Raw genomic sequence first — 17,719 nt, forward strand, 5'->3', positions numbered from 1 at the left:
TCCACCATTTTAATTTCCACAGACAATGTTAATACATTAAAATACACATTGGATTGTATTTACTTTTGTACCCCGTATCCTTTTAGATAAAACTTTCCCTCCAACATTGCTTTCATATATGTTTTTAATCTAAATGGCTGTCTCCAGAATAATCAGGTGCTATCAAGTTGAAAGGACCAAGAAGATATCAAGCAAATATATGTCAGTTCAAATTTTATTGATGATTAAACTAACACATGTCAGTGATACGCCTCATGCTCATGAACCTCTGGCCGCTCATGCCCATATCCCTGAAGCTCCTGTACTCTCCGGGCCTCATGTACATCATCCTGCCCTTGTAGTGGGGCTGCTCGTACATCAGCCAGTGTCCGTCCATCACGTTGCAGGACTGGCAGTCGGACATGCGGTAACGATCCTGGATGTTGTCACAGTCGTCCATCATCTCGTTGGACTGACCACCGAAGTTCTCCCTCTCGTAGATCTTCATCCTGAACTGGCCTCTGTGCTGTAATGCAGAGATTCAGAGAAAATGTCAGCAGACTCCTATAACCATATATACTAAACACCAATATAAAAGTGGCACTATGTGAGAGTAAGAGTGGAACTTTTGGTGAGTTCTCTTACATAGGGGATCATTCTGCAGGACCTGATGTTGTCAAACATCATTCCCATGCTCTGCATGCGGTGCATGTCGTTGTACTCTCCCCTCCTCATGAAGAACTGCTGGCCCATGTAGTTGTTCCTCTCATAGACCATGAAGCAGCCGCTCTCCACCCTGCAAGACTGGCACCTGCTCATGTAGGAGGACATGTCGGTGCAGTCGCTCATGCACTCATAGGAGCGACCCTGGAAGTTCTTCTCCTCGTAGAAAGTGATCTGAAACAAAACATTTGTCAACCATAGCAGATATACTGTAAATCTTGTGCCATTAATGATTGATTGATTATTAAAAAATATATATTTGTTATTTTTAATTAAATATATTGTTATCTGATCAGATATCATGAATTAATTAATTATTAATTTATATCATATAATGTTTGTCATAAGTACTTAATATTTATATTTTATACCTTGCCCATCATGATGGCTGTTTTGGTTTCTTAGGACGGTCGGAGATCGGTTTGTCAACTGATACCCTACCTGTGTCAGGCCCATACTTTTATACAGACTCCAACACTGCATGACGCCCCCATTGTTCAAACAACTGACCCAGCAACATGCTATAGAATTCCATAAAGAGGCTTACTCATGCTCTACCAGGGTCGAACTCTCCTTATTGAAAACTGGGTTAGGGAGTTAACTGAAAGAAACTCTCCTTCTTAAAGAGGATTTTTATTATTAGATTTGATTTAAAAAAAAAATCGGGTAAGCCTGCGATATATATTTAAATAATTTTCTTGTAATCTTTTGTTTAATGCTTTATTAAATGGCCATGGTAGAGCATATGGTTGCCAGCTAGGCTATTTGCCTGAAAATCTTAAATAATGCCTGTTATTTAAGAAGTTATTGCTTTTCTGAAAAGCTCATGTTAACTTTACAGTACACAGTTTAGTAAAATACCTTTTTTTTTATCGATCAAAGTAATTATGTTCTGTCTTATCTCTAAGTCAAACATTGCTGTTAGGAATCATGACTGGATTTTAACATTTAAGAATCAGAATTATTTTATTGCCAATTCTAATAACACGTACAAGGAAAGCGACTCGGTTGCTGGTGCATAAAGTGTGTAAAGCTTAATGACATTAGCAAAAATACAAACCAGAACCAAAACGAGAATTAAAACAAGTAACAACTATACACACAAATTTACACACTACTTATTTCAGTACTTTAATTTATAGTAGGCTCTGGAAGACTAAGAAGCAACGAAGGAAATGGGTACAAGACATGTCGATTTTGATTAAAAAAATATCACTAATACAGATTTAAATGTGTGGATTTATATACATTTGTTTTTCACGTGTTTATTTTACAAGAGAGGTAAGAGTCGAAGTCCCAGTCAGTGGGAGGCAGGAGTGCTTTTTATGAGACCCTCTGCAAAGGTAAGGAAACTGTTCAGGTGCAACTATGAATGAATGAATGATTTATTTCAAATATGCAACAGGTCAGAAATCAAAACTCAAACTCAAAACTACCTGTTTCGTTCAGACTCATTTCTCATTTTCATGATAATAAATCTATGTATCAACACTTGCGTATCTGTACACCATACAGATACACATAGATACACACAAGCGTACAACACTTGCATTTCTGTACTCCATACCAATACACATACACACAACCGTACACACGAACACTTGCATATCTGTACACCATACCAGTACACATAGATTCACACAACGTACCAATATATTTCCTGTAAATCCATACATATACAATCCTTCACATACCCATGTTTCCTACTCACTGACACACTAAAAATGTCAGCCACTCCAACTGCCAGCACCACAGCAACTGTGGAGACAGCAGAAGGCCGAGCCACCACAGCACGCGACACCACCCTTAAGACCAATAGCTCACTGCTGATCACACAGTTAACTAGTCATGTTAACAAGTAATGAGCCGTCAAAGCCCTCCTTCATTACTGTAACTCTGGAAAACCATCTCTTTGTATCTTCTTTTAAACTGTTTCATGCTTGGACATTGCTTGATCTCCATATTCAAACTGTTCCACAGCTTTACCCCACAAACTGAATGCAATAGCCTTTTCTGGTTGTTCGGATGCTGAACCTGTCAAAATTTAGTTTCCCCCTCAAATTATAACTAAGCTGTCTTTCATTAAATAATTTTTGAATATTATTTGGGAGTTTGTTTTTTGCTTTGTACATTACCTGAGCAGTTTGAAACTTCACCATGTCAGTGAATTTCATTATTTTTGACTAGAAATAATGAATGAGTATTGTCCAAATATCCAACCTTATGAATGACACAAATCGCTTTCTTCTGCAGGATAGTTACTGGTGCTAATGAGGTTTTGTAGTTGTTCCCCCAGACCTCGACACAGTACATTAGATATGGCGAAATGTGTGCACAGTAAAGAGTGTGGAGTGATTTATGATCCAAAGCCTGCTTTGCTTTGTTTATTACTGCAATGCTTTTTGACAATTTGGTTTGAACAAGTTTTATGTGTGATTTCCAACTGATTAGATCATCGATCATAACTCCAAGAAATTTCATTTTGTGTACTCTTTCGATTTCCACCCCATCTATTTCCATTTTTACCTGCACATCTCTTTTACCATATCCAAATAGCATAATTTTAGTTTTAGCCAGGTTTAGGGATCATTTGTTGTAATCAAACCACTTTTTTTTTGAGAGGGCTATGACCTGGTTAACATCAACAGACAAAATAAAGGAGGGGGAGGAGTGGGGATTTTCGTGATCAATGCTTTATAATTTCACATAGTTGATGAAATGACAGTAACAATGGACAATGTACTGGAATGCATAACAATAGAAATCTGTATGGAGAAAACAAAAAACATCATAATAAGCTGTATTTACAGAACCATTACAGAAGTATTGAAATCTTCACTAACTGGATTGACTCTATGTTCTCAAAGTTTTGCAACAAAGTGGTTTTTGTTTGCGGTGATTTACAGTAACGTACGGCCCGCGGGCCGGATCAGGCCCGCGAACGGGTTTCATCCGGCCCGCGAGATGATTTTGTGAAGTACAGTATTGTAAAAGAAAAAATTATACTTTTTTTTATTTATTTTTTATAAAAATCCTTCCTAGCATTACATGGATTGCATTGAATGGCACTGATTAATTTGTTGTACATTGAACTACTGGACAATTGTGTGTAACTGGAAGTCGCTTTGGAATGTAACGTAAAATGATCTGCTATTTTTCAAAGAAGGAAACTTCTTAATGTGTCCACTAGAAGTCGCTATAGCAATTACGTTAAGCAAGAAAACTTTATACCGGGGCTGAGCAGGGAGCAAGTATAAACAGGTAGTGCAGCTAGCCCGGAGCTACCTTGTCGTTCTGCCTTATACTTTCAACATTATGCGCTTTGGCACTCTCATTGCCCCAAAATGTCTCTGTCAAAAAGACGAAAAGTGGACACAGAGTGCAGAGTTTTCCAAGAAAAATGGTCATCGTCCTTTTTATTCACAGAAGTAAATGCGAAACCTGTGTTTGGTGTGCTCACAGCATGTTTAATTTTATATAATTATGCCATATTTTTACCGGTCCAGCCCACTTGGGAATAGATTATCCTCCATGTGGCCCCTGAGCTAAAATGAGTTTGACACCCCTGCTCTAGAGTATAGTTGGTCTCCTCCCCCTCAGTGATCCAGGATTCAGATATAGCAATTACGTGAAAAGGAATGGCAAATGTGTGTAAATAGTCCTTGATTGCATGGACATTTTTGCTCAAATGCCTGCTGTTAAAGTGAATTATTGTCAGTTTTCCAGTACAGTACATTTTTGCATTGAACTGCTCACTAGTGTAATAATGACAGTTCTCATTGAGGTTGAAGAAAAAGTTATTGTCCGGGTCTATATCTTGATCAATATCCTGTGTTTGGTGATCTGTGTATTCCGAAGGTTTCAGCTGAACATGCTCGTAATCAAGTCAGATAAACGGGTAATGTCATCCTGGGATTGGTGTGAATTGACAGTGCGCGTGTTGTAATGTAGAGCGTCAGTGTCTGGTGTGGTGGACACTTTAGCGTGTTGTGAGACAGATGTCATGTCAGTACTTGCCCAACTCCTCGATGCTCCTGATGACCATCACTTTGGCCTCCTCTGGAGTATCGCCGTTGAGTTTGATGAACACTTTGCATTTCCTCGTCCAGGTTTGTTGAATCTTCTTGTTTTTCCTCAGATCGCGTGCTTCTTTTGCTATGTTGGCATTGCGTTTAACCAGGTGCTCGTTCATGTAAACATCCGTCCCCTTCAGCTTCTTCCACTCCTTCCTCCACTAGGTTTTGGTCTTGAGAGAACCTTTTGCTCGATGGAAGTCTATGGAAGAGGTGGTGACCGGGATGACAAGGATTAGCAATGACCTTTCCTACTCTCTTCCCGGCCCGGATTGGTACAGGTCCAGGAGAGACGGCAGGGTGAAGCCAATGACCTTCCCGGCTGACCAAATAATCCACTGCAGTCAGAATTTCCTTGGCTGAGGAGGCAGTAAACCAGACGGTGAAAGATGAGCTGAGGAAAGACTCAATGATGGCTTTGAAGGATGGCTAGAGGTGCAGCCATTGGGATAGAGGGAGAAGAGTGAAGGAGAGAGCACACAGCCATGTGGTGCTGCAGTGCTGATGGCTTTGAGAGCAGCTTTCTCAGCCGCACGTTCTTCTTCCTGTCTGGCAGGTAGTCAGTGATCCGCCTGGGGTTGAACTTTGACAAGCTTTGCTGGGATAGCTTGTTGTGGAGAAGAATTAAGGCGATGGCTTTGATTGAGGAGCAGAAGTCCACAAATAGGATCCAGGTGCCTGAGGAGACGAGGTGCTGGAGCAAGAGTCCCATTTTGAATGCTTTGTCTACCGTTACCGTAAATACGATAATAGAGGCGCCAATTCTTTTACATAACAATCTCCCCTCTTCGTGCTGGGCTGTTTTACTTTTTCTTTTTCGCAGTATCAGTGGTTACATTTTTTTTATTTGGAAGAGTTCACACTGCCCCTAGCCAATATCATGGAAGCCAATTGGGCTGGTACATCGCTCCGGGCATTTGGGGGCAAGTTCCAGACTTGATATCAATGAAAAAGAAGAGTCTGGAGGGCTTGCTTTATGGGTCTTCATGCCGAAAGCTTTATGCAAAGTAAATGATTGAGGAGGAGTCACTGGCTGTGAATTGTTCTAGATTGTTTGTCCTGTCGTTTGGCCTCCTTAATCGTCCTTCCAAAAGTGTACTTAGCCAGTCTATACAAATCCCTGTCTCCACAAATCCCTGAAAGCCCTCGCCTTCTCTAAATGAAGAGTCTTGCTGTGAGACAGAGTTTGTCAATGTTATTACTTATCATGGTGTGTGTTGGAACAGCTCTCCTGAGAGAAGCATATATGTGAAGTCACAGCCCCAGATTGTGATCAGATAGCCCCAGATCCGCGCCAAGGACTGTGTGATAAGCTGCGTTTAAGAGCCTATATTCAACTTTCTAGAGATGCAAATGAAGGTAGCTAGTTCTGGCAGGACACTCTAGTCATGCACCCCTATCAGCTGACTGCTAACCAATCAAACACTGGTAGGCAGTCAATTTAAGACCTTCCATCTCAAACACACACGCCGAATTTCACCCACAGCCTCCACCTGCATTGGTTCTGCTCTGTATGTTCCCCATGGGGGCTTGTATTCTCCCTGTTTTCAAATGTTGGTATGCTCATGGTATTCTGTAACTGACATCTGTATGTCATTCTTTAAATTCTACAGCACATACTCAAGTGAAACACCAGCTGACTTGCCCTCTATTTAGCCAATTGTCATAAAGAGCCAATAAAATTTTCCTTGGCAAAGAAATATCCATTCTAACCAATTTGGTTATATATGTGATGCGCTTTTAGAGATATCCTGCTCATAGACACAAGCAAACCCCACGCTGCTGTACATGTAATTGCTCAAATTATTCTAAACTTAGCGTATCATGAACATAAATAATTTTTAAAAAATCATGTCATTGATGATTACGAGGTAAGATACACAAAAAAATAAACAAAGACTGGAAACTTAGAAAACTAGGATATTGATGTAAGCAGATTTTTTTCATCTTATTATAGAAGAAATGGATGAGTCAAAGTGCAAATATATGAAATCATAGCATTTTTATTTTATACACATGGTGGCACAAGAAGAAGCTTAACACATGTCAGTGATACGCCTCATGCTCATGAACCTCTGGCCGCTCATGCCCATATCCCTGAAGCTCCTGTACTCTCCGGGCCTCATGTACATCATCCTTCCCTTGTAATGGGGCTGCTCGTACATCAGCCAGTGGCCGTCCATCACGTTGCAGGACTGGCAGTCGGACATGCGGTAACGCTCCTGGATGTTGTCACAGTCGTCCATCATCTCGTTGGACTGACCACCGAAGTCCTCCCTCTCGTAGATCTTCATCCTGAACTGGCCTCTGTGCTGTAATGCAGATATTCAAAGAAAAATGTGAGCAGACTCATAACCTCAATAAATATACACACTAAAAACCAATGTAGAAGTTGAACTGGGAGAGAGTAATGTTTGAACTATCTGTTACTTCTCTTACAAAGGGGATCATTCTGCAGGACCTGATGTTGTCAAACATCATTCCCATGCTCTGCATGCGGTGCATGTCGTTGTACTCTCCCCTCCTCATGAAGAACTGCTGGCCCATGTAGTTGTTCCTCTCATAGAGCATGAAGCAGCCGCTCTCCACCCTGCAGGACTGGCACCTGCTCATGTAGGAGGACATATCGGAGCAGTCGCTCATGCACTCATAGGAGCGACCCTGGAAGTTCTTCTCCTCGTAGAAAGTGATCTGAAACAAAAAAAAATCAACCATTGAAGACAATAATAGAACCCTGTACCATTAATGATTGTTATATATATAAAAAATAGCTCATTTAAATTATTATAATATAATCAGATAAAATTTAATTATTTTAGATATAATTTCTTATTGTTATATATATTTTAATTTAAATATTTTACATAAATATTTTTTACCTTGCCCATCATGATGGCGGTGTTGGTTTCTCAGGTGTGTCAGAGATCGGTTGGTGAACTGATACCCTACCTGTGTCAGGCCCATACTTTTATACCACAACAGACTCAAACACTGCCTGACACCCCTATTGTTCAAACAACTGACCCAGCAACATGCTATAGAAATCCATACAGAGGCTTACTCATGCTCTAACATGCTCGAACCTTCCTAATTTAACTTTTGGATGTAACGTTAACTGAAAGCGACACAGCCTCTTTAAGATGGTTCCAATATTAGGTTGGATTATTATGTTTTTCTGGTAATGTTTGATTATTTATTCATGTTTTTATTCAAAAAAATTCAACAAATGGCGGAAATAGAACAAATTGGTATTAGACTGGAATTCTCGAGCAATTTTCGCTGTTAAATTATTCATTACTATCTGAAAAAGCTAATGTTAACTCCCAATTTTATTACATGCAATGTAACTTTTGGAACAAAAATTGTATTACATGCAATGTTATAAAATATACAAACGTTTTACGTTACTGATGGTGATTATGTGCAGATTCACCTGTATGTCAAATATTGTTGCTGTCAATTATGGCTCAAATCGTAAAAAAGCCTATATAATCAACCTTCAAGGTCTACATCTTCAATCCAAATTAATCCTAAATTAAATTCACTTATCGAGTGATAAACTGAATTCGCTACAATTCAGCACAATTGCTAAATATTGAACATATAAATTTGAAAGAACGATGGAATTTTGGTTCGGGCTACAGTTACTTGATAGTTATGTTTAGGGCCATTATGGGCTTACAAACAACTTTTGAAAGCAATATGATCAAATCCACTGTTGTACTCTTTATAGATAGAGGTTTGTACAGCAGTTATTCTATAGTTCAATGTTCAATAAATAATTAATTATCAAATGTATAAATAATAAATGAGAAGCAAAATATAATGTAAATATGTACAATTTCGAGAATGTTTCGTGAACAAGAAAATGTGGTCCGTAGAGCACAAACCTCCGCCCCCGGACGACAGCACCAAGGCATACTTTGAGTCATTTCAACAGTGTGATCTGGGGAGGTCAACCCCTAATGAGTGGGACCAACCCTACTAACAAATTCTGAGGCAACACTTAAATAAATTTAGCAGTACCCTGCTGTTTTGTGCTAAGCAATGCCCACCACACCCCTTTCAGACACATGGTGAAGGAGTCAGACAACACTTTCCCGGCCTTCACCAGCCTTCGCACCAAATTTGGAAGTGTTTGGTCTGTTCATTAGTGATGTGCAATTTTAATGTCTAGCCAAGTGGTATGAAAAATTACTCACCTGAACTCCAACCTTTTAGCAAGCTTGCCATGAAATGTTATGGTGTTACGTCAATCCGTTCAGAAGTAATGTGTATTTTTGTAATGTGCCACACTCACTTTTTGCCAATTTGTGTCAATAGTGAATCAGTTATTCCTCAGCCTGGTAATGGTACACCAACCCCACCAAATCCATGAACAACCTTTACAGATATTTAGTTCACAAAGGGACATATAACTACACACAAATGGCACACCCTCTGCCAAACCCATGATTTCTAATTGGCGTGAAGATATAATCTGCACTTCCTCAGCCCATGACCACCATCACACCAAATGTTGTGTAAATCGGTATTAATTTTTTTAATATCCTTTTAACGGACATAAACACACAGACACATGCACACACATACACTTAGGCATGTGATGCAAGCTTTGGTTTTGTCTAATATAGACTATTGCTCTATAGTCTGGTCCACTACTTCATTGAGTAATATAAGGAAATTGCAGTTGGTCCAGAATAAAGCAGCAAGAGTTGCTCTTTCTTGTGGATGGAGAACTAATGTTATTAAAATGCACAAATCATTAGGTTGGTTAGATGTAAAAACTAGATTTCTGTCATTATTGATGGTTTTTATTAAGAATGTCATAATAACAAAATCACCTCCTATTATTTATAGAAATGTGTCTTTCAGTTCAGTGGCACTTAATTATTCAACAAGGCATGCAGTTGGAGGTTGTTTTAGTTTACCAAGATCCAAGACAAAGATTCAACGTAGTTATATATTGGGCAATGCAACAATGGAACTCACTCCCTTTTCATATTACTCATATTACATATTACTAAATCTATATAGCTTTAAAAAACAACTTAAAAGTCATTATCTAACTATCAACTTTAATTGATGCAGCTGTCTTTTTGTGTTTTGTTATGTATTTTGTTTTGTGATGTTAAACATGTTTTAGGTGAAATGTAATTACGTATTGTCTGTGTGTTCTTTTTGTAGTATGTTATGCATTCATGTGATGTATGTCATGTCTGTTATCATTCGGTGTATTTCTACATTGTATTTGTCACACTAAAATATGATAGACCCCAGGAAGAATAGCTGCTACTTTGCAAAAGCTAATGGGGATCTAAATAAAAACAAACAAACAAACACTGACACATGCTGATAAAAATATAATTAAATGTATACTTTGGACTGAAAGAGAAAGAAATATCAGCCTTATCCTTCAACACATACATACCTAAACACATGGGGGCACACCAAATATCAAATATGAAAATCTCATAATCAGACAAAGCGCATCACAAGTATTAATAAAAAATAACACATTCGAGAAAATCCTGTCTTTGCTATTATATATGCCAAAATCAGAATTTTCTAAACCATGCCCATGATGTACATTCTTATAAAGTATTAAATTCTATATGGATTACATTTTTCAACTAACATTTTTTATTTTATGTTTGCATCTACATGAATTTCCCATCTGGAATCAAAAAAGTATTGTCTTATCTTTCATTTAATCTTTAAGCAAATTGAATAAATGGAGACAAATCATGACAGAAAAGCCAGTGAGTTGTCAGCTAAGGAACACAATGAAAGAGCAACAAAAATTCTGGCCCATTATACGGTGAAATGCTAATGATATTTTAATCGAATTGCCTTCCTGTGAAAAATGTAAGCATTCATTTAACAAAAGCTCTACGAACCAAATTCTATTAGGTGGCTTGTGTCATGCTATGTAGTCAATACTGTATCAAGTTACTTTAGTTGAGATGGATGAGTCAAAAGTTATGAAATCAATATTTTTTTATTGTCATATTTTGTACACATGGTGGCAAAAGAAGATGCTTAACACATGTCAGTGATACGCCTCATGCTCATGAACCTCTGGCCGCTCATCATCTCCCTGAAGCTCCTGTACTCTCCGGGCCTCATGTACATCATCCTGCCTCTGTACTGGGGCTGCTCGTACATCAGCCAGTGTCCGTCCATCACGTTGCAGGACTGGCAGTCGGACATGCGGTAACGCTCCTGGATGTTGTCACAGTCGTCCATCAGCTCATTGGACTGACCACCGAAGTTCTCCCTCTCGTAGATCTTCATCCTGAACTGGCCTCTGTGCTGTAATGCAGATATTCAAAGAAAAATGTGAGCAGACTCATAACCTAAATGAACATACACACTAAACACCAATGTAGAAGTTGAACTGGGAGTGAGTAATGTTTGAACTATCGGTTACTTCTCTTACAAAGGGGATCATTCTGCAGGACCTGATGTTGTCAAACATCATTCCCATGCTCTGCATGCGGTGCATGTCGTTGTACTCTCCCCTTTTCATGAAGAACTGCTGGCCCATGTAGTTGTTCCTCTCATAGAGCATGAAGCAGCCGCTCTCCACCCTGCAGGACTGGCACCTGCTCATGTAGGAGGACATGTCGGAGCAGTCGCTCATGCACTCATAGGAGCGACCCTGGAAGTTCTTCTCCTCGTAGAAAGTGATCTGAAACAAAACATTGGTCAACCATTGTAGATAATACTGGATTATTTTATCCATTACTGATTAGTATTTATTTGAAAGAAAATCAGCCATCAGTTAATATACTATCATTAAACCATATATATTAAATAATGTAATATAGAAAGTATAACTCTTATATATTTATGTAAATACATTACATTAAAAAATGTTTTACCTTGCCCATCATGATTGCTTTGGTTACTCAGGTCTGTCAGAGATCGGTTGGTGAACTGATACCCTACCTGTGTCAGACTCATACTTTTATACCAGAACAGACTCAAACACTGCCTGACACCCCTATTGTGCAAACAACTGACCAAGCAACATGCTATAGAAATCCATACAGAGGCTTACTCATGCTCTAACAAGGTCGAACTCTCCTATTATAATCGTGTTCATTGAAAGCGTCGCTGCCTCTTAATGTGGGTTTGAATATAAGATTAAATAATAACGTTTATTTATAAGCATGTGATATATCAATGATGTTTTGATTCTTGATTCATTTTTTTAATTGCATGCTTAAATGATCAAACAAGGTTAGGTTTCCTAAAATACTGAATTGTCATGGGAAACCTGAAAATATGATATATATTTTTACCAGAATACTAAATAGTGTGTATTTATGTTATAAATTATTCTACATTTAATTAGAATTTAAAACTGAGAAACGGTTTGCTGTTTAAAATTGTTCTGAAATAGCTCAATTTTACTTTCTAGTACAATACAATGAGTGAATAAATTACATTGATTGCCTCATTGATATGGATTATGTGCATGTTGTAACTGTATGCCATATATGGCTGCTATTATTTATGGCTGAAATCGTTACATTTAAAAGCCTTAGTCAACTTTATATGTCTACATTTTTGACATAAGATAATGCTCTATCAACGGCTTATCCAGTGATAAGCAGAATTCACGACTTTTTCAGAAAATGGCGAAATCTTTAACATCCTCATCTTCAAAACCATGTATCCGGGGTCGGGTCGCCGGGGCAGCAGCTCTGGCAAGGGGCCCCAGACTTCCCTTTACCAGGCCACATTGACCAGCTCTGACAGGGGGATCCTGAGGCATTCCCAGGCCAGTGTTGAGATATGAATTCTCCAACTAGTCCTGGGTCTAAATCGAGGTCTCCTCCCCAATCTTTAACATGTGATTTAATAAAGTCAAAAGAAAGATGGATTTCAAGTTTGTGTTAAGAGTTTGTTTGCTTGTTAGTTCTGCTAAGGGGCAACAGGTGCAAAGGACCAACTATTGGCAACCATTTTATTATATTCTCTGTATATTTTTTTATTGATGGAGGATTATCAGTTTTTCCTCAGCCGATCTATAACCTTTCCAACAAATCTAGTGCCATTCCTTGCCTTGATTGTTCCAATACGAAAACAGATTCTCAAAATCCAATTTTCCTTCCAGTATCGCTACTGGACAAGACTGTTGCTCTTGGTTCACCGAGCGAGTATGTGATTAAAACATGATGAACACAAAATTTATAATAATTAATCATAATACAAAAAATTGAATGAATACATGAATACAAAATATAAGCAATATTTATTGAGGTTGTGATCTGTTGCCAAATAGGAGTTTTAGCTTTAGTAGGATAATGCAGGTTCTTGCAAAAGCTTATTCAGTAGTCTTATTTTATTGTCACGGCTGCCCAACTCTGGCCTTTGATCCCCCCGCTGCCTGTCATTCAAATTTGCACCCATGGCGCAACTTATCGACATATCCTGGTCGTAGAACAAACACGGACAGAATATATAGTAAAATGTGTACATTAGATTAAAGGAGGAACATGTATTTACTTTGTCCTTTAAGGTACTGCTCAATTCAGTAGGGAAACACTAATACCAAAGTTGAAAATGTCATATTCCGCATTTCAAGTAGGCTATTTAAGCTATTTTCCTTTATTTTGTGTTATTTTTTGTATCTTATTATATTATATATATTAACATATATTACAAGCAAAAAAATCGGTGTTGTCAAGTAAGCAACACGATAGAAAAGCAACAAAGAAACACATTATAGTAGGAAGTCCTTAAGTTTTTAATTAAAGTTGCCTTCCTCTGAACATTTTTATAATTCATTTTATAATAACTGTAGGCACCAAGGGTAAACATGCCACCAAGTTATGCCTCTGTAGTCAATACTAAATTAATACAGAAGAAATGAATGAGACGAAGCTGACGAAATGGATGAATTCATAAATTTTTTAATTGAATACATATTTTGTACACATGGTGGCAAAAGGGGATGCTTAACACATATCAGTGATACGCCTCATGCTCATGAACCTCTGGCAGCTCATCATATCCCTGAAGCTCCTGTACTCTCCGGGCCTCATGTACATCATCCTGCCTCTGTACTGGGGCTGCTCGTACATCAGCCAGTGCCCGTCCATCACGTGGCAGGACTGGCAGTCGGACATGCGGTAACGATCCTGGATGTTGTCACAGTCGTCCATCATCTCATTGGACTGACCACCGAAGTTCTCCCTCTCGTAGATCTTCATCCTGTACTGGCCCTTGTACTGTAATGGAATAATGGGAAATGTTATTAGCCATCAGTTCAAAAGGATTACTCAATAAACAACTGGTATAAAATAACCGTTTATCTTGTAAATGTTGTATATCATACCATGGGGATCATACGGCAGGACATGATGCCACTGCCCATGCCCATCATGCTCATGTAGTCGGGGTACTCTCCCCTCTTCATGAAGTGCTGGTTTCCCATGTAGTTGTTCCTCTCATAGACCATGAAACAGCCACTCTCCACCCTGCAGGAGTTGCACCTGCTAAGGTGAGAGGACATATCGGCGCAGTCGCTCATGCCCTCATAGGAGCGGCCCTGGAAGTTTTTGTCCTCGTAAAAAATGATCTGAAAGAAGATGGGTATTGAGCTACAATTTTTTCACAGGTGGTTTTTACTACAGGATGGAAAAGATGAGATGCCTACCTTGCCCATGGTTGCAGGTTTTGGTGGGCCTCTGGATGTTCTGAATTCTCAACGTTGTAACTCTTTCTTTTATACTTGTTTGCGCTAAACGTCATGTAGGGATTTAATTGTGCAAACCCCTGACCAAGCATCATAGCGGCATGCAGAGCGGTGTTGATGTTAAAAGGATTATGCAACTGCAGGTTATCCAACACTCTATACATGTGTAGTGCAAATGCATTTTTCTGCACTGTATTGTTTTCTTACAAAAGGAGAACAACAGAAGCTTCCAAACATACTGTATCATTTACAGTACACTACAGAAATCCAACAATATTATAAAATAATTGAATTGAATTTAAGTTATAAAAAAGCTGGCCTTGTATCTCATGATAATTGCCTTAATCATATACATTACAACCACTCACAATTGCATAACAACACAAGGCACAGTCATGGGCCGTATTGGGAAATCCTTTTTTTATGTTATATGATCAATTGGTCAATATTCAATAAGGAAGTTGAAGACAACATACTTTACCGAATGGGTGACAATTCAAAGCAAAAATCAGCACATGAACTGAACAACCATTTTTACCTAATTTATAAAAAATTGACACAGCGACAACATCCAACTTTGCCTTTCAATTAGAATAACATTATTTTATACTTTTTCTATTCTTATTTAATACCGCTATGAGATACAGAATCAGCATGTGGGGTGTAGCAGTAGATTTTTGTATTTCCCTTCAAATTAAGTTATATAATTGAAATCAAACCAACAATAGCAATATTATTGATAGTATGGAATGCACAAAGGAGAGTAAGAGCACCAGTTCTTCAGGTATGAAGACAGGATGTTCATGTCTCCAGAGAGGCCCTCCTCTACTGCTTCCCAGGATGGCTTACTCAGTAGGATGGCCAAGTCATCTGCATTGCCGTACTTCCTTGATTGTGTAGTAGATAGGTCGTGGAGATAGATGTTTAACAGCATAGGTGCCAGCACTGAGCCTTGTGGGACATCGTCCTTGAGCTTTCTCACCCTACTGCTTTGGCCGTTGCTGGTGTATAGCCGAAAGCTGCGGTTACTCGGCATCTCCATTATGAAGCTCACAATGTGCTTGTCTGGGATAGTTCCCAGAAGCTTCACATGTAGTCCACACAGCCAGACAATGTCAAATGCTGCTGTTTGGTCCAGCAAAAAGGTGCCGGCCTTCCCTCCAGCCTGGAAGATGTTCTTCAGGCAGCTGTGGGTCGAACACTGGGTTGAGACGCGCCAGGATAATACGTTTGAGGAGCTTGTATGGAATGCAGAGCAATGAGATGGGCCGGTATCCCTTGGGGTCTTCGCTTGGCTTGTTTGGCTTCAGCAGGGCGATTACCTTGGCAAGGAACCAGATCTTTGGCAGCTTTGAATGTTGGAGACATGTAGAGGGAAAAGAGCACAGCCAGTCGGTTCCCTTCTTGCCGTGGTGTTTAATGTATTCCGGGTTAATTCTGTTTAAACCTGGTGCCTTATGGTCTTAAGGCGTTGGACGGCCTGTGTGATATATGGTGTTGTGAAATCAGGGGATAGGTTGAAATTGCATCCTGGGGGCCCTGAACAGCTCAAGGACTCTCGCTGACGTTGTTCTGGCGAGGTCCTTTTCCTCATTTTAGAAGTGGCCATTACTTTTCAGGAGTGACGCAATGGATTTTTTGGTGATGGAACACTGTGCTGGAGTTGTTGACATTCCAGTCAGCTTGTTCATGGTCTGCCTCGCCCGGCGGCTGGCGTGTGTGAAGTCGATTGATTCCACAGTCCCTGTCCATCGTTGCCTCTGTTTCTCGATTAGCCTACAGCGTAGACGTCTGCTGCTTTGTCCCTGTCTACGCTGGCTTGTGCTTTTGCATGGGTGCGAAGTAGGTCTTCACATTCGTCATCCCAGCAGGGAACGTAGGCTTTGGTATACTGCTTGGGATGTTCTTTTTGGCTGCGGCCAGCAGCATCTTGCAGTACGAGTCGTAGGCATCATTTGGGTTGTTGTGGCACGGGTATGGTAGGCCAGCAGCTGCCTTGTTCAATAGTGTCGTGAAGTGCCTGCCCAGTTTGCCTTGCGGTAGTTCCACCTCTTGGCATTCCTCTCTTGCAATGGTTGGAAAAGGGATGGGATGGTGATGAGAGATGGTCGATGTTGTGACCGGGTGAACATGTCCGGGATGTGTATGACAGGGAGAGGCTGGTTGTTGTTCCATTTTGCCAATTCCAGATCTGGATTGGTGGTGCTGTTCCCTCATGCAGAATAGAAAGTGTGCAGCTCCTTCGGATCGTATAGGAGTGTCGCCTCAGAAGTAGAGGCCCAGTCTACCTGGAAGTCACCACCAGCACTGGAGCTACTGTAGCCCCATTCTATATGATGGCTATTAAAGTCTCCAAGCAATCCAGCAATCAATTGATAGGCCTGCATCTATTTAATTTCTATCTGCTTCATTTCCAAAATAAGGGTACGGACTATACTTGTGTTGTAGGTAAATGTCTCAGCAGCTTCTCAGAAGGTAAGCTGTCGTGGCATCTCTGTCTATAGATAATAGATTAATAGATAGTAGATTAATTGGTCTCCCCACACCCACACTGTCAGAGCTCAATATAAAGGCCATCTCACGCATTGCATCCACAATAGCACAGGACAACACACACCCTCTCAACTGCCACTTCACTGTCATGCCGTCTGGACGCAGGTATAGGTCCCTGTTCGCTACGGCAAAAGCCTGGTGCCTGCAGCCATAACAGCACTCAATAAAAGGCCAAGATAAATCACCCCCAGTCCTACTCTGTGTAGATGTTTATGTAGATCTGTGTAGATGTTTATTTGTTTCTGTCTATTGTCTGTCGGCGTGCGGCCCATATATGTAATGTACTGTGACGTGAAGAAAAATTTCCCCTTGGGGACAATAAAGTCTAAAGTCTAAGTCTAGATAGATCATTCCCAATGAGAATTGTTATATGATATAGACTGCAGTTGATTGACTTAGAGAAAAGCATCTGTCTAAGTCTCCATTCCTTTCTAGCCGTATAATTGTATTCAAAGCTGCTCTAGATTTGACAGTTGTAAAGAGAGAGACAGCAGACGGAAGCAAGACATTTAAAATAAACAACCTATAATTTGCCCCCTCCCTCTATACAATTTCTTTGCAATAAGATGATAACGCTGTGTGATTTATGTTTGAGGAAACATGATTGGATGATCATGATTTATCTCCGACTTCATACACATTTTTCTACCCAAATCAAAAATTGCTGAGTTTTTTGACA

The 17,719-nt window shown here is 39.7% G+C and overlaps 4 protein-coding genes across 4 annotated transcripts; all 4 read right to left on the reverse strand.

Moving 5' to 3' along the window:
- Nucleotides 1–196: 196 nt before the first annotated feature.
- Nucleotides 197–1,173, reverse strand: LOC132449137 (gamma-crystallin M1-like). The gene is made up of 3 exons (XM_060040785.1): nucleotides 1,074–1,173; nucleotides 625–876; nucleotides 197–505 (listed from the first exon to the last, which is right to left on the reverse strand). The coding sequence occupies exons 1-3, from the start codon at nucleotides 1,083–1,085 to the stop codon at nucleotides 230–232; spliced, it is 540 nt and encodes a 179-aa protein (XP_059896768.1). The 5' UTR covers nucleotides 1,086–1,173; the 3' UTR covers nucleotides 197–229.
- A 5,589-nt stretch (nucleotides 1,174–6,762) lies between these two features.
- On the reverse strand, nucleotides 6,763–7,789 carry LOC132449136 (gamma-crystallin M1-like). The gene is made up of 3 exons (XM_060040784.1): nucleotides 7,655–7,789; nucleotides 7,215–7,466; nucleotides 6,763–7,087 (listed from the first exon to the last, which is right to left on the reverse strand). Exons 1-3 carry the CDS (start codon nucleotides 7,664–7,666, stop codon nucleotides 6,812–6,814), a joined length of 540 nt encoding a protein of 179 aa, XP_059896767.1. The 5' UTR covers nucleotides 7,667–7,789; the 3' UTR covers nucleotides 6,763–6,811.
- Nucleotides 7,790–10,757: 2,968 nt separating this feature from the next.
- Nucleotides 10,758–11,817, reverse strand: LOC132449138 (gamma-crystallin M1-like). The gene is made up of 3 exons (XM_060040787.1): nucleotides 11,663–11,817; nucleotides 11,218–11,469; nucleotides 10,758–11,090 (listed from the first exon to the last, which is right to left on the reverse strand). Exons 1-3 carry the CDS (start codon nucleotides 11,672–11,674, stop codon nucleotides 10,818–10,820), a joined length of 537 nt encoding a protein of 178 aa, XP_059896770.1. The 5' UTR covers nucleotides 11,675–11,817; the 3' UTR covers nucleotides 10,758–10,817.
- A 1,869-nt stretch (nucleotides 11,818–13,686) lies between these two features.
- On the reverse strand, nucleotides 13,687–14,588 carry LOC132449143 (gamma-crystallin M3-like). Its single transcript, XM_060040792.1, has 3 exons — nucleotides 14,449–14,588; nucleotides 14,128–14,370; nucleotides 13,687–14,020 (listed from the first exon to the last, which is right to left on the reverse strand). The coding sequence occupies exons 1-3, from the start codon at nucleotides 14,455–14,457 to the stop codon at nucleotides 13,748–13,750; spliced, it is 525 nt and encodes a 174-aa protein (XP_059896775.1). The 5' UTR covers nucleotides 14,458–14,588; the 3' UTR covers nucleotides 13,687–13,747.
- Nucleotides 14,589–17,719: the final 3,131 nt, after the last annotated feature.

This window comes from Gadus macrocephalus, chromosome 20 (genome assembly GCF_031168955.1).
Source record: "Gadus macrocephalus chromosome 20, ASM3116895v1".
Taxonomy (NCBI): domain Eukaryota; kingdom Metazoa; phylum Chordata; class Actinopteri; order Gadiformes; family Gadidae; genus Gadus; species Gadus macrocephalus.

Bases quoted from the DNA above. Each gene is read 5' to 3' on its own strand.
- LOC132449137 (XM_060040785.1), bottom strand. The intron at 506-624 runs GTAAGAGAACTC...TCTGCATTACAG, and splicing joins CCTGCAGAATGATCCCCTAT to CACAGAGGCCAGTTCAGGAT.
- LOC132449136 (XM_060040784.1), bottom strand. The intron at 7,088-7,214 runs GTAAGAGAAGTA...TCTGCATTACAG, and splicing joins CCTGCAGAATGATCCCCTTT to CACAGAGGCCAGTTCAGGAT.
- LOC132449138 (XM_060040787.1), bottom strand. The intron at 11,091-11,217 runs GTAAGAGAAGTA...TCTGCATTACAG, and splicing joins CCTGCAGAATGATCCCCTTT to CACAGAGGCCAGTTCAGGAT.
- LOC132449143 (XM_060040792.1), bottom strand. The intron at 14,021-14,127 runs GTATGATATACA...ATTCCATTACAG, and splicing joins CCTGCCGTATGATCCCCATG to TACAAGGGCCAGTACAGGAT.